Consider the following 17,252-nt stretch of genomic DNA (forward strand, 5'->3'; position numbering starts at 1 on the left):
AAATATTTGAATTAAGATTTAATAACGTAATGCGGGCCTTAGTAATAGAATGAAGTATTAACTGACCAGCATTATTGTTAGAAGAGGATAGGTCGCTTGTGTTGGGCGTGGATGTGACCTGCAGCCGGCCAATGGCAACCAAGCAACAGTGTGAACCATCCTCCTCCACGGCACGCTCCATTTGCACACCTGAAACAACACAATAAACAACATTAATTTATTAAAATTAATAAACAACAGGACTAATTCACAAGCACCAATTGTATTTTGTTCTATACTATATTATAACTTATAGGAAGTAGTACACCACAGACTTCTAGATAGTGTTAGAGATTTGAACTATTTTTTCATTTTGATTTCAGATTTAGTCTTGGTGGGTGACGTTATCGACCACCATGTAGCATAAACACATTGTGAAAAATGGGACTGAACGAACTGGAACATTTGCAGAAAACGTCGACTGCAATTTACCCGTTTTGTTCACTCCCATTCTTTAAATGTGTAATTACCACATTGAGGTTGATCCCGACAGAAAGTGAAACCGCGACCTGATTGAACCATAAGGTACATACTGCTTAAATAGTGTGCCCCTGCTTATCATAGTTCAAGAATGAACCAGACAAATCAATACAACTCAATCAATAATTGTCCACATCATCAACAGAGTAGCAGCAACAAACCAACAGAATGGTTTGCAGTACAGTAATGCACAATACGCTAACTGTGGAGCTGTTATTTATGAAAATATCAGTTGTGTAGCTCATCTGTAATAAGGATTAGACCATGATTTTTATGCCCCAATTATGCTTGAAGCTGCCCTAATGATTCAATCTCCTGCCTACTATTTCTGTGATAACAATGGATTGAATCTCTCATGCATGATTCACATGAATATCTTGAATCTCTTATGCGTGAATATCTTAGGACTGTAGTTACACATGAACGTCACTTGAACCTACAATTTACGAGAAGAAACATCGAAGCCACGACCAATCTGTAATATATTGCACATTTGAGGAACAGTTTTGGGCTGTGCCTGTTGATCCTCACCCAAATTATTTTACATAACAATTTTGTATCATTGAATCAATAGAAATATAAAATAATAATAAACATGATTTCATTTTTCAAACACAATTCCCTATTCATGAAGCGGTAGCTATAAAGTATTGTCAGATGTTTTCAACAATGATACAAGATGAGATAATAAGACTTGATAAGTATGAATTCATACCCATGAAGGGGTGTGTGTCATTCATATTGTCTGGTATTTCAAATTGTATGGCTATTTCAACTTTTCGTTATTTACTTTATTTATTCATTTATTGTACAAAATACTATAATCATAGTATAATTATAACCATGGAGGAAAAACTAGGCTGAGTCTTTACCATTTCCTCCCAAATTTTGATATTTAATGTTGGCCAATGTATCATTTGTGTTTATTATCTAAAATGATCAAAACATTTCTAATAATATTAACAAATTGCCATTTAAAGGCCAAACCCTAATTTTTCCGTTCACCTTTAAAACATAAATAAACAAAACCTACAAGACAATTTGAAATCTGGCAGGTCTGAGGAACTTTCCTATCACGTATGAGTTCACACCCATCAAGTATAGATTCATACCCGTCAAGTATGGGTTCATACCAATCAAGTATGCTTTAATTATTGATCATGATTAATATCTGAAGTATAGGTTCATATTCATCAAGTATGCATTCAGTATTGGTAATTTCCTTTTACCTTTAAAACATAATTGAACAGAACCTTATGTTCTTTTATGTTCATCTAATTTTATATAGGTACAAGACAATTTGAAATCTGGCAGGTCTGAGGAACTTTCCTATCACGAATGAGTTTACACCTATCAAGTCTGGATTCATACCCGTCAAGTATGGGTTCATAACCATTCAAGTATGCGTTAAATTATTGGTCAAGTATGCGTTAATTGTTGGTACGGATTCAAGTGACTTTCATGGTGAATGCAATAAGCATGATGAATGGTAGGATAGATACCAGACAACGGCAGGCCGTCGGTGGCAAACTGACCGGTGGGCGGCCAGTTCTTGATGTATCCGGTGCAGTGGATGACGGCGTAGTTGTGGCCGTCGCGGCTGGGTCCCGGGCCGAGCGAATTGCGCTGCTTGAGGCGGTTCAGGTGGCCGGCCACCATGCTGTCTGCACCCACCTGGCCGATCTTCATGCGGCAGATGAAGCCGCGTCGCGAGCCCATGCACAGCCGCATCGACGCTAAAACACAAAACAACAAACCACATTTCAAATGGTTGTCACACTCGAAAACATGTCTGAAAAATTGTGAGTCAATGAAAATACAAGGCTAAACCCACAACGCCATGCGCCTGCTTTGCTCAAACTTGCCCTCGCCTCAAAGTGCAATTCATGTGGGTAGCACCCTCAGCGACAAAACAAACTAGAATATCTACTGGCGTTGAAAATCAGTTGATAAGGGTAAGATATGAAGCATTGGATGATCGTGCAAATCCTTAGCGACGACACGAGATGCGTGGTTGAAGCCACTGCGACTAGAGCACATAGCCTATAAATTAATCAGATTTGATCATTAGATATAAATCGTAAAAGCAATATAGTAGCCAACACTTCTATCGATCATTAGATATAAATCGTAAAAGCAATATAGTAGCCAACACTTCTAAATCATCTTCCGCTACAACGTTCATACAACATACAAATACAATGATTCATCGAATCTTATGAATTTATAAGTTAAGTTGCTTCACTGCGGCTCTAACCACGCGTCTCGAGTCGTCGCTAAGGAGTTGCACGTTCATCAACCCTTATCAACTGGTTTTCAACTCCAGTAGATATTCTAGTTTGTTTTATCGCTGAGGGTGATGCCCACATGGGTGTCACTTGAAGTGTATTCGTGTTTCTTTATGTTGTTTCATATTTCATTTATATGTTGAAAAGCACCTGAGTAGTTTTAGAGTAAATAGTGATATCCATAGTTATCCCACAAGAGACAGTCTTGATGTTACAATCGAGCGCAATCAATATACAAGCTCTCAGGCGTCTTTGTGTCTGCTATTATATTGTATTATTTTCAATGTTACTAATTGTATTGTAGGTCTTTATATAAGCTATATTGTAGATAATGACGCTATTTGTAAGATTTTCATGTTTCTTGACAATAAAAGATTGATTGATTGAGCTACAGGCTTTTGCGACGGGCAATGCCAGGCATGAGCTGCATGCAATCACACAGATTTTCAATTCAATTCCATACAAAATGAATTGCATGAGAGATGAGTGAAACTATAGCTCAAGGTGGGTTTAGAGCGAGTGGGTTAATATTTTACCACTATTTAGCAATTTTGAACTCATTAATTTATATTTAGATATTTAAAGGTGTCGGCTCTTCAAGTGATCACCCTTACAGCTGGAGTATCAGGCATATAACCAAAAGTTATATCACTTGAAGTTATAAAATCATGTTTCAAGCATATTTGGTAAATTATAACCATACGATTATTAAAAACCAAATGAATTTTACAGTAAAATTTTCGTCGGTAACATTATTTCATGGCTACTTTCATATGAATTTCTCCTCTGCAGAGCACAAATAGAATACAATTAAGTGTTCACACATTGGCTAACTGCACAAAAATGTGGAACACTTCAAAAAATCATCTCTCATCATCATCCGTTCATTACCCACGCACCAGATCTCATGTGGGCATCACCCGCAGCAAAATCAATGGTGTGTCTGTTTCTGTCCAGCACTTCAGAAATTTATTGGAAAACATTGCTTTCCATGCAATCAACTGTTATATCGACAACGTACTAACATTAATTTAATCAAACAATCTCATGTAATACAACATAACATATAATTGCGATGTATGAATAAAATAGATAGATTTTGGCTACAATCGAGTGATACATACACTGATGGCCCTCCTTCTTGACAGTGCCTGTTTTGAGGTCGAGTATGCGGCCCGAGTTCTGTGGCTCCTGCGTGGACAGCTGCTCGCGCACCTTCTCCACATCCTCAGGGTGCAAGTGCTCGTAGATACACGAGCCGAACCATTCCGCCTACAAACATAATGAATGACATCAACTCATCAACAACAACCAAAACTAGTTCACCATTACTGGTAGATACATTAAACGAACATTTCGCCTGAACACACATTATCGAATTATAAATTGCATCAACTCAGATACATAAACCAAATCGAATCATTTCGAGTGAACACACATTATCAAATAATAAATGGAAAGAGTAGAATAAAATTCACAACCAGATGGTTCAGGCACAAGTTGAGATTGTAGCGGCGGAATAGAGTGCTGCACATGCGCTCTGTTTCTCTAGTAGCCTAATCTATTTTACACTAACCGCCTTGGTAGGCAACCATACGTCCTATTCACTAGCCGACCTTTCTCTCTTGACTCAATCATCTGTACATTCCTCTTTCACGATTATTTAAAATTTAAACTAATCTACTTACAGTATTGGAAAAAATCATTTTCTAATTTATTTTTATATTGAATGTACTTTTTTACATTGAATATTATTTATTATTTATTTTGTCGATATTGAATATATTTTTTTGACAAGGATTACAGGACAATACATGTTATTCTCCAAATACTTCACAGCTTAACTTGAACTAAGATAGTGAAGATAAAGACAACTAAGGCTTTTCCCTTTATAAAATTGATCATATATTATTTTTTTGCTGAACAAAAATATCATATAAGTTCGCCGCACTACTCCACGTGAAATATCTCGTATACTTCATTACCAGATCAAAATTTGCCAACAATTATAATATTCGTATAGCTTTTGTTGGTGGAGAGTCCCTGACGGTAGTTCCACCTCGCCTGAGAATATAATTTAAACCGTCAACAATGATTTTTGAGGGCCATTCTTCAAGTATCTATTCTTCAAAATAGAATCAATTTTTGCACATAAATCTGTTTACCTGGGAGTGATTGAGCACAGGACTGACAGAGTCGGAGACATAGATGATGCGGCCCGTGTCGCAGGTCACCACAAACAGGAAGCCGTCAGCTGCCTCCAGAATCAGGTGTTTCAGCTCCTGGTCGGTCAGGAACGAAGGCTTATACGTACCATCCGAACTCGTGTTCCCCGTGCCTAAAAAAACAATTACACTCACATTAAACATATAATTCATTTTAATAATTCAATTCATTGATTTAAAAATTAGACATTGTTGTTTTACAGTTTATCGTGAAAGGAAATCACCAGTGAAGAATTCAATTGTTATAAGTTGCAAAGAACTTAGCGCCTATCGATCTAGTAGCTTCAAATTAATGTAGATTAAAGTAGTTTTTTTATCTAAAAGCAATTACCCAGTTTTAGGCTGAAGCCTGTTGTATCATCTCATATCTCATGTTTATAATGTATATCTATCTATTTCATTTATTGACAAAATCACAAATCATTATATTATACAATAATATGATTGGAAAAATACTACAGACATAGCCCAAAACTGTCTATCTCTAAAATTTTGACGGATAAAAATTTCGAAAAAAGAATGAAGTTATGTTTTCACTTGTAAGTGCAATACTCCAAAACTAACGATTAAACTAGAACTTTACAATTTCACTCAAATCTCTACTAATTGAAAATTTATTGTCAATTGAAGAGTAAATGAATACATAACATTATCAGCCATTAGACTATTCAAGATAATTCGCACACGCCCCAAACATCACAATAACTTATACCGTAATTCAAGTTTGAACTTAGTAAAGTTCCAGCTTCGACGAAGTCAAACTAGTTCTCAGCTGGCACTTGACTAAGTAAGGAATTGAAATCGTTTTGAATACGGGCCAAAGAGTCTATTACAGGTATATACTGTATAATATAATAAAGGAAAGAATTGGCTTATAAACGTACGGGATAGAAAATTCACAAATGACGCATCATCATGTCTCAACTACTGAACTGATCAATTTGTAATTTTGAATATAACTTCTTTATTAACCGAGGATGGTTATACCTATTCAAAATCCTCCAAGATTCCAGTAGGTCAAGTTTTCAGTTTGTCAAGTTTTTAATTAGACCCTTGTGGAGCACTGGTTATCTGCTATTATGGCTTTCTAGATAATAATCGGCTCTATGTCGTGTATTGTGATCATGAATATTAAAATTTTGGGTTATACTGTTCGTTTTCACATACAAGATTCATTTTTTATTTATTGTACAAAATACTATAATCATAATACAATTATGACATTGGAGGAAAACTAGGCTGAGCCTGTACTATTTCTCTCCAAAAATTTTGATAAAATGTTAATGTTGTCCAAAAGATAAGGTTATGTAATCACACACTGCTTCGTTACTTGATTTTCGGTCCAGGAATGATGATTTAAAATTTTGAATTTTGAAGGTTGATTTTATACTCTAAAATGAATCACAGAATGTCTTCTTCTTCTTCTGGCATTACAGCTCGATGTGAGCTTTAGCCTCTCGCACTAGAGCCCTCCACACATCACGGTCACATGCCTTTCGTCTCCATGCCACAACTCCCATTCTCCGGAGATCATCCTCCACTTCATCACAGAATGTATCACAATAAATTAAAAACTTTAGAAATATTGTACTTAAATTTTAATACAAAATCAAAAACCTACTCACTATTTTGTTTCATAAAGATACAAAGAAGGTACTGTTAGAAGTCCAAGTTTTTTGAATAAAGGCCTGCATGACTCCAGTCTATCATTTATACCTTCCATACACCTAATAGCCCTTTTCTGTATTTTGAAAACTCTGTCCAGGTTCTGTTTAGATGTGTTACCCCAAACTAAAATAGCATACCTCACATGTGACAATAAAAGACCGTGGTATGCTGTTAGGAGTAACTTTTTGTCTTTCAATCTGGAAAGTTGTCTGAGAACAAATACAGCAGAAGACATTTTATTACAAATTTTGTCAATGTAGGGGGTCCAAGTCAATCGTCTATCCAATAAGATTCCAAGAAATGCTATCTCTTCTTCTTGTTCAAGTTGACAATCATTTATAAATACGTTAAGCGCCCTATCCTCATTCGAATTATATTTGTTCTTAAATTGAAGGAATTGGCATTTATTGCTGTTAATAGTTAACTTCATTTGGTTTAAAAATTGGACCATTGACTGCACACCTATATGGACATTTATTTCTAAATCATCTAGAACTTGATTATTGAAGATAAGTGATGTATCATCAGCAAACAAGCAGACTCTACCATTAATCAACTCCTCTGGCAAACGATTGATATATAGTAAAAAAAGCAACGGTCCAAGGATCGATCCTAGCGGCACTCCAGCCTTGACCTCCAATTTGTTTGAAATATTTTTTACCACACGATTTTCAACAACCGAAGTGAGCTCTACACATTGTTCCCTGCCCGAGAGGTATGATTTAAACCTCCTTAGTTCAACCCCGTTTATCCCTTCATTTCCAAGTATCTTCAGTATAACTTAAACCGTCAACAATGATTTTTGAGGGCCATTCTTCAAGTATCTATTCTTCAAAATAGAATCAATTTTTGCACATAAATCTGTTTACCTGGGAGTGATTGAGCACAGGACTGACAGAGTCGGAGACATAGATGATGCGGCCCGTGTCGCAGGTCACCACAAACAGGAAGCCGTCAGCTGCCTCCAGAATCAGGTGTTTCAGCTCCTGGTCGGTCAGGAACGAAGGCTTATACGTACCATCCGAACTCGTGTTCCCCGTGCCTAAACAAACAATTACACTCACATTAAACATATCATTCATTTTAATAATTCAATTCATTGATTTAAAAATTAGACATTGTTGTTTTACAGATTATCGTGAAAGGAAATCATCAGTGAAGAATTCAATTGTTATAAGTTGCAAAGAACTTAGCGCCTATCGATCTAGTAGCTTCAAATTAATGTAGATTAAAGTAGTTTTTTTATCTAAAAGCAATTGCCCAGTTTTAGGCTGAAGCCTGTTGTATCATCTCATATCTCATGTTTGTAATGTATAATTATCTATTTCATTTATTGACAAAATCACAAATCATTATATTATACAATAATATGATTGGAAAAATACTACAGACATAGCCCAAAAATTTCTATCTCTAAAATTTTGACGGATAAAAATTTCGAAAAAAGAATGAAGTTATGTTTTCACTTGTAAGTGCAATACTCCAAAACTAACGATTAAACTAGAACTTTACAGTTTCACTCAAATCTCCACTAATTGAAAATTTATTGTCAATTGAAGAGTAAATGAATACATAACATTATCAGACATTAGACTATTCAACATAATTCGCACACGCCCCAAACATCACAATAACTTATAGGCCCGTATTCAAAACTATTTCAAGTTTGAACTTAGTAAAGTTCCAGCTTCGACGAAGTCAAGCTAGTTCTCAGCTGGCACTTGACTAAGTAAGGAATTGAAATCGTTTTGAATACGGGCCAAAGAGTCTATTAGAGGTATATACTGTATAAAGGTGCGTACAGATTTACGCGCCGCGAACATGAGCAATTCACTTTTAATCAGCTGATGCCAAGCTTTTTATATCTGTATCTTACCGTTTCTGTAAAAATACAGATATAGTCACCTGATTAAAAGTGAATTGCTCATGTTCGCGGCGCATATATATCTGTACGCACCATAATATAATAAAGGAAAGAATTGGCATATAAACGTACGGGATAGAAAATTCACAAATGACGCATCACCATGTCTCAACTACTGGACTGCTTAATTTGTAATTTTGAATATAACGTCTTTATTAACCGAGGATGGTTATACCTATTCAAAATCCTTCAAGATTCCAGTAGGTCAAGTTTTTAATTAGACCCTTGCGGAGCACGGGTTATCTGCTAGTATATAATAAACGAATTTCACAAGTCTATTTTAATCATTGCCTACATATAATTTACCAAACAGTGACATATCAATATTGATGGAATAAATCAATTTCATACAACAATGATATTTTAAAATGAATACAAAGATCAAGAGTATTAGTGGACAGAATTTGTTTAGAAAATTGGAAAAATCTAGTGCTTGACGAACTTTTTCCAACCTTGGATAGTCAGATAGAAAGTAAATACTTCAATTTCTACATACAACCAAAATTCATAAAATATTTTTATCCTTCTTTTCAACTTCACAACTTTCTACCCTACAATAAGCATTGGCATATGTATAATTCTCTCTGATAGCCTACTGTCTATTGCATCCTGCTCCTCGTGAAATGCAGAAACTACAAACAACAGAGCAACGAGCAACGAATAGCATAGAGTGGCCACTATCGTAACATAATATCACACCGGATGCGATGTGCTATGCATAGATATTATGATGTTTCCTCTATATGCTGCTTTTCTATTCCCTCAACTGCCCAATATTGTAACTCACTCTTTGTATTCAAAGGATCGAGCATTACAAACTACTCTATCCTTCGCTCACATTATTATTTATCACATGGTCAGCTCGGCTCAGACACTGTGTTGAAAGGATGCTTCTGCTTATTCTTCTAGCTCTACTTTTTCTCCTTCTGACTTTTCTCTTCTCTCTATCTCCGCCTCCATCATCCTTACAAATTGTGTGCTATTTTCTCACCTTTTCTTACTTTTCATTTCTCCTTTTATCATTTTTATCTCGGGATGTCTTTTTACTCCTCTCCTACTTCTTACTTCCCTCATACTTCATCTTACTCCTCTCCTACTTCTTCTCTTCTCTTCTTCTTCTTTTTCTTCTCCTTCTTTTTCTTCTTCTTCTCGCTTTCTTCTATTACATCTCCCATTCGTCCAAATATTTATAATATTGAAACGAAAAGGATAAGAATTGATTCATTTATCAAGTAGTCTTGAAAATGCATCATAATATTAATATTATGAAAGCTGAGTTCCCCTCATTCGGAAATACTGTTGCAACTTCCTATAGACTCCTCTCTTCCAATATCTTTCGCTACTTTATCTCACTTTCCTCCTCTTCCTTAATCTCATTTCTTTCCTTCTTCTTCTTCTCTACAACTGCATCTTTCAACTCTCTTTCTTCCTCTTCTTCAAGTTCCATTCTATCCTTTCACTTCTCCTTCCTCCCATCTCTGTCTCCTTCCATTCTTATCTCATCGCAGTATGCCCTCTGTGGCTATTGCACCAAAACTGTTCAATTATAAATGAAATGCTGAACCCTTTCGAAGGTGCATTCCCTTTCTTGTTGCCAACAGAAGATCCCTCAACAAATGGCTTCAGCTGTTTGATTTTACATGAACTGATCGAATGCAGTATACATTACAGAGCTGTGGGGTAGTGTTGAGGTGTGATACATTATTTCGAGGCTACAACTTTGCAGGGAAGTTTGGATTATAGCCAACATATACTTCAGAAATTGGAATTAATATTTTGAATTCTTCTTCTAATTTAGTCAATAATAGATAGGAAGATGAAGAAGAAGAAATTAATGAAATAGAACATTTTCAAGAGGACACTACACATAGACGAAGAGGGCACTACAATACTTGCTCACGAGAAAATTAAGTATTAATTTGAAGTAAAAGGTTTTCCAAAGTGAATAATAGAATCATAGAATGATCAATCATATTTCTTATTCTTCGAATAATCAATAAATTATGAGCTGATTTACGATAATTACAACAGAAAGTCTATAATATTACCAAGTGAAACACACATGGTAGAACGTAACAATAAAACATGAATGTTATGTACTGTAATTTATGCGACAAAAGAATAATCATTTATCATCTCAAATGAAAGGGACACGAAACCCAGCTATCACCATACCTTGCAGTTCATCTGGATTGTGACACATGAATAGTTCAATATTCAGAACACACAGCTTAACATAATTTATTTCAATTAAGATCCCTCCCGAAGTCCACCCTAAATTAAGTTGTAAGCATACTCCTGTAATCAACACCTGCCCCTTCTGTGGCGTGATCATCTTGAACTGTCAGTATCGCTTGGATGGAAAGCATTGATGTTATTTACACATAATAAATGCTAACAGGTTCAAGTGAATACCAGCCACAATGCGGTAATAAAACGCGTCCGCGCGTATATTTCCAATTAAAACATACCCAACCTAATACACACACACCGCTCAATGCCTATATTTCTAACTAGAACAGATCCAACAACACATACACGCCGCTTAATGAATGACTGCAAATAATCAGGAAGCCCCCATGCTACGTGAGGGATTCCACTACCTGAATTCATCCATTTTTTCGGGGAGGATTCCAGTACCCTGGCTACCACTAATTTACCAACAAATTTATCTGCTGTATGTGATCAAGGTGGATGGAAATAACTAGGTAACTTCATATAGTGCAGAGCACCGCTTGTTCTAATCAAATGAGCCGTCGCCTTATTTACTTCTTAATCTAGGAATCAAATCTAAGCATTAGTAAATCTTGAGTTTCCTCAACAAAGCTGCAATAGTGCTAGCGTTCATTCTCACTTATTGAACATTTTTGGCACAAAGCATCTTTTTGAAATATATGAAATCCTGCACATAAAGGTTCGCTAACCTTTATTTCCGCTGAAACCGTGTTTAAATTGACCAAATATTACGCTCTCAGAGGCCGTCATTGGTTCTGAAGACATCTTTCAATAAATTGCTTAAGGTATTTGTGCTCTGGATAGGACACGACCCTGAAGGTACGAATAGGAAGGACCCTGATACGAAATAAAACATTCTGAATTAAATTGAATATATAGCATCAGGATAACTCAACTTGAGTAAAGAAGTTAAGACGTAAGGTACTCTACATTCACAACGAATTCCTTAATAGGTCCCTACTGAAATTTTATTAACTTCTATTCCCGTACCAAATGTGTATGAATTTAGGAATGTACCCTCATATAAGACTCAATATGGTGATAGCAGTAATAGTATATGTGAGTAATAAAAAACATACGTTGCAACTCATAGCAATGAAATTACAGCCATAAAGATAGTAATAGCTGTAGATGAAATGAAAAGAAAATATCCTTTATTAAGCGGAGTTAGAACTTTTTCTTATATAACTATGAAGTGCGCCATATAGATAGTAACAGCTTTATATAAAAAAAATATTTGTGAATATAGTAAAACAGCAAAACTGCGGGTACAGCAAAACATGCGGAATGGAATTATCATGGAATGATAAGTTGAGTAGCACTGAGCCTATGTGTAAAATTGGCATACTTTTTGGGCCTATAGACTAGACCATGGATATGTAGTCAGAAGTATATCCAGAAAGATATAAGTATATTAAAAACATACGATGAGAACCTGTATAGCAGGGGAAAACATATAATAAACGCTGTTAACAAAAATTGTCTCTCATTTCTTACTGAAAGAGTTTGCGGGTGGCAGTAATATCTTGGTTTCATGACGATGATGACGATAATCCACATTTAGAGCACATCCAGTTACTACTTCTGTACTTTTATGACTTCATAAACGTCTTACAGTTGGGGTCAGTAGTATGGAGTCAACCTTCAAATTTTATTTACCAACATTTTTTCCTGTTATGAGCAAAGTAGCATGAACATCTACTCCCAATACTGTACTTATGAGTAAGATGGTGTATGTGACCTTGTACGGTGTGAATTACAATTACATTTTCAAAGTTGTAATGAAGGTCGTGGTAGATAACCATATTGGCTTGAAATTATCACAACTATTTTTATAAAAATGGTGAAACTAGTTTGAATTGCTACACAATCATAAAATCATCAATGTATAGTAAAATGAAAGCTCTAACATTGAGCACAATAAATGAAGCCGTATGATTGATAGGTTCACCTATTGAGGATACTGTCTGCCATTGGTTGGGAGCTGAGACAAACCACGCTAACAGTTGGCGGACAACTACAGTCTTGAAGCAAAAGATTCTATTATCCTCTATTCTTAATAAATAATTTCCCATGAACTCTCTCATTCTTAATACATTTTTGACATGAAAAATACATGATCCGACAACAAAACTCACTAATTTTAGAACTTGGTTGAAAAAATAAAGAGAGAAGTTACATAATACATAAGGTGTAGTTAGCCTAATGAAGGGTATTATTGATAGAATTGTAATATTTCATTATTACGTTTTAGGAGAAAGACTTTGTCAATGGAGTCAAAAAAGGAGGACGTCTTATAGATTTTGCTTTTAAAACTTATAATGTAAAATGGCATAGTATTGATTATTATTTAATAAAGGTCTAGTACCTGTATCTCTCTATTTTTTCTGTAAGAATTCCATTACACATTCAATTATGTAATCATATTTGGTCAAAGATCTTCGATCAATTTTCATCGAAGATTATATTTCCTATTGGAACCGCATTAGACTATGAAACATTTGATTGGAGATTCTGTGCCATGTATCCCTAACAAGCGTTTAAAGTGAGGGAGATCCAACTTTTGAGCCCTGCAGTAAACTCATGCAAGCGGCTCAAGAAGTAAGCCATCATCTACTTCAGAGCCAAGATCAATGTAGCATGAAATCCAGATTTGAATTATGGGACATGAAGAGCATTGCTTCGAACCATAACATTACTGCAATGTATGGAAACGGACCTTGGCTTCGTAATAATTTATGAACGATGACCCTGAACTGGAGTAAGAAGGCGCTCAATGGTCAACGTCAAGTAGTATTCTTTGCAAGAAACGTATTGCGCATTGTTACTGGAACGGTTTCTTATTAATGATTTTTTCAAATTTTGACTTTGCTATGCATTTTGTGAATGTCACAACAATGAATTTATAACAATAATTATTTCTTGAAATGTATTGATTGCTTAAGATTATTCAAATCCAATATTTGATTGTAGTTCTATTTCCAATGATTCAACAAAATATTGTCATGGATTTTACCAAATGAAAATGTAACTTTCCGTGTATTGGAGACAATAGAGGATGAAAGTATATGCCCAAGATTCCCTTAAAGGTTTAAAGACCAAAGAATTGTATTTTTCACAGATGAAAAATGAGAGATGAAATATTGAAGTCAGGACATCACCACAGTCTTTACTACCATACAAACTTACGTTTATCACTTAACTTTGAGAAAACAGAACGAATAAAAACTTCTAAAACGAATTATTTTGAGTAATTGGTTCAATAAATATAGTGAAATAATTTGATAAAAATGTAGATGAGTTACAGGTAGGATGAGTAGCCAGGATTTATATTTATTTGTTTGAATATATCAAGTATTGACTTCAATATTTCAACTCTCATTTTTCATCTGTGGAAAATGCAATTCTTTGGTCTTTAAACCTTTTAGAGAATCTTGGACATATACTTTCATCCTCTATTGTCTCCAATACACGGAAAGTTACAAAACGTTACATTTTTATTTGGCTAATGATTATTGAAACACGACATAAATGATCAAGTACCCTTTATTTTATAAAGGCTCTTGAAGAGTCAAAACTAATAGTGTAGCAATAAAATAAAGGGTACTTGATAATTTTTATCGTTTTTGTATACTATAATTATACAGAAATATTTCTTCATGTCTTCACTTCAAGCTAATGGCATACATTAGCCAGATTATCTACAGATTTTACACTATTTATACTCTCACATTTCTCTATGCTACTGGATAAAATGAGAAATAATAAATTTCCGGTGATTCGGAATCCATCTGAAACTGTAACGCCTAGGGGTTATGAGGGTAATCCTCAGCAGAATAGTTACTAATTTGCTTTCCCTTTTCAGAAAAAAGCGTATCAAAAAGGTCAGCTAAAAACAAGAAACCGAAAATAAAGACAGGCCTCGCAAATCAAAGTGTCTTGAGTGTGTTATGAAGTGCTGTACTAACTGAGAGAGTGGGAGAGAAAGAAAGAGAAAGAGGGTAGTTTTCTAACTTGTGATTCAATTGGTGAGAGTGGATGTCTTTCTTGTCACTGGCGTGGACTAGTTTCAGGAAGGGGAGAGGGGGAAGTTTGGTCCCCTGAGAGAGGAGCAGACTCTCACATAAATACAGCAGACTACAAGCCAACTTTATCAGAGAGACAAAAAAGGAAAATCGTTTTAGGGACAACATCCTCTCTCTCTCTAACAAAATCTTTGTTTTGAAACTTTGTACCCTACTTTTCTCATACTGTTTGGGATTAGTATGAAACTATTCTAAACCCAGCATGAGGCTCAGCTAGCTTTGTTCAGATTTGCCGTTGTTTAAATACACTCTGGTCTACTCTCACTATTCAATAATCACTCGAGTTTATGAAATTCAGTAAAAAGTCATTATTTTCCGTCATTACTTAAAAAAAAACGACTTTAAAATTTACACAACTACTCACTGAGTATAAGATACTACTTACTGGGTATAGGCCTAACTTATTTCAGTTGCTTCACCATTATCAATATCTTTGCAACCCCTCTCTCTCCTTATGAATGCACAAGCCTTGAGTCCATTTGCACCAGCTCGGTTTAAACAGAGATAGATCAGCTGTTTTTTTAAACCCGGAATGAAAATTATTATAATAAATGCAACCATATCTTCATGTAATCGTAGATTATCGTAAAACGTAGATATTGCATATTGCCCTTAGGTTTTTGAGGACATCATCTCAAAAAACATAAAATGCCTTCAATAAGGTTGAATCAAATCTAATGTACGATTGTAATCCTTGAAGGAGTATTATTTTCAATTTTACGACGCTAGTCTGTCGATACGATGCCAATTTTTAGCTGTTTGTTTTCAAACTAGCTTGCCTACAGCACTGCAAGCAAAGAGAGTTTGTCAACAATTTTATTTACTAGTAGTCAGAGTCGGGAGTACAGCAAGGGGCTGAAATTTCCCCATCATTTTTATGGCCTTGTGGCAAGTTTTATGGTTTTATGAGAAGGGTTTTATGGTGCATGCGTCACTCTACAAAGTATTTTGATGGCAAAGCGCTACTATCATTGTTTACTGCTTTTAATGTTTAAATCAACCCCTCGCAAAACACCTACACCTAGAGAGCAGGAACAAGATGTTGTTAAATTGCAAATAAATAACTATCAAGTCACTTTCAATGGCCTACAATATATATATGAGTGTGCTGCTGTAGTAAGTAATCTCGAAAATTAATGCGTAGATTCAAATTAATAAATAATCATTTTATGGTTAGATTTAGTGCTGAAGATTACATTTAAAAAATTAGGATGTAGGAATTGCTTTTCTGAGTACTATTAAAGCAATAGATTGAAGTCAGTAATATTATTATTAATTTTCTTGGCTAAAGGGTGTTCCATTGCTTAATTCATGTGGAACATTTTTTTCTCTCTTCTGTCACAGAAATAGTTGATTTCATGTGGAATACTTTTTCTCTCTTCTGTCACAGAAATAGTTATTCTCTTAGCTCTTCTTGAACAACAAATTTTGTAACGTTTCATCGTAGTTGAATCAAGTTTTCAGGTTTTCAGTTTTCAAGTTTTAATAGTTGAATCAAGTCCCATTTAAATGACACAGCATTATAGTTGGCTTTGTGTAAATCATTCAATGTTATTAATAGGATTTCCAATAATTTATCAATATAGACAGATCGCATGATACTCAGATAGCATAGGTACTATTTCCTATATCCATTTCAATTCAATACTTCAATCAGTCCCGACATCAACCAAAAAACGAATCTGCCACAAATCAGACGGCCAATTTCACCTCGCGGCCACAATTCAACAAGAGTAGTAATTAATGCAGACTGCCACACTAAATCATGTCAACAACACCTGTTGGCGCCACTCTATACTACCACCACCACCACCAACAACAGCTACACCCCTCTATATTACTACCACTCTAAGCACCGCCACACACAGTCGCATTGAAATGCAACGTCCACTTCCATTAATTTATTGTGCTTTCACTCAAAACTGTTGTTTGATGCCAGTGTTATTGTGGGAGTGAGAAGAGTAGGAGAAAGAAGGGGAAGAGGAGTGTATAAAGAGAAGAAGAAAAAGAAGAGGACGAGAAGGAGGTGAAGTGGAGGAGTGGCAAAAACAAGAGATAGTAAAGGAGGAGGAGAAGGAGGAGTGAGAATGATGAGGTGGAGGAAGAAGAAGAGGATGAGGGGTGAAGGAGTTGGAGAAAGAGAAGCTAGAGGAAAGAAATTGAGGAGAAAATAGAGAAGATGGAATAGGAGAGGATGGGGGGGTGGAAAGAGAGGGGGAGGAGGAGTGACGAGGTAGGAGGTAGGTGGGAGGAGAGGTGGACGAGAGAGAGGCGATGGAAGAAATGAAGAAGGAAGAGAGGAGAAAGG

The 17,252-nt window shown here is 35.5% G+C and overlaps 1 protein-coding gene across 7 annotated transcripts in view; it reads right to left on the reverse strand.

The window, feature by feature from the left end:
* LOC111050820 (aryl hydrocarbon receptor nuclear translocator homolog) overlaps nucleotides 1-17,252 on the reverse strand; it is a 105,404-nt gene that overhangs the window by 11,419 nt on the left and 76,733 nt on the right. For 3 of the 7 annotated variants that reach the window (XM_039420942.1, XM_039420940.1, XM_039420938.1), the window contains 4 exons: nucleotides 7,570-7,742; nucleotides 3,932-4,079; nucleotides 2,022-2,255; nucleotides 67-189 (listed from right to left, as the gene is read on the reverse strand). In XM_039420942.1, coding sequence (XP_039276876.1) covers nucleotides 67-189; nucleotides 2,022-2,255; nucleotides 3,932-4,079; nucleotides 7,570-7,742 — 678 coding nt within the window. Of the gene's footprint in view, nucleotides 1-66; nucleotides 190-2,021; nucleotides 2,256-3,931; nucleotides 4,080-4,972; nucleotides 5,201-7,569; nucleotides 7,743-17,252 lie in introns of those variants that run through there. The other 4 variants (XM_039420943.1, XM_039420941.1, XM_039420945.1 and 1 more) reach the window with 3 other exon arrangements.

The sequence above is a fragment of the Nilaparvata lugens genome, chromosome 2, assembly GCF_014356525.2.
Source record: "Nilaparvata lugens isolate BPH chromosome 2, ASM1435652v1, whole genome shotgun sequence".
NCBI lineage: Eukaryota > Metazoa > Arthropoda > Insecta > Hemiptera > Delphacidae > Nilaparvata > Nilaparvata lugens.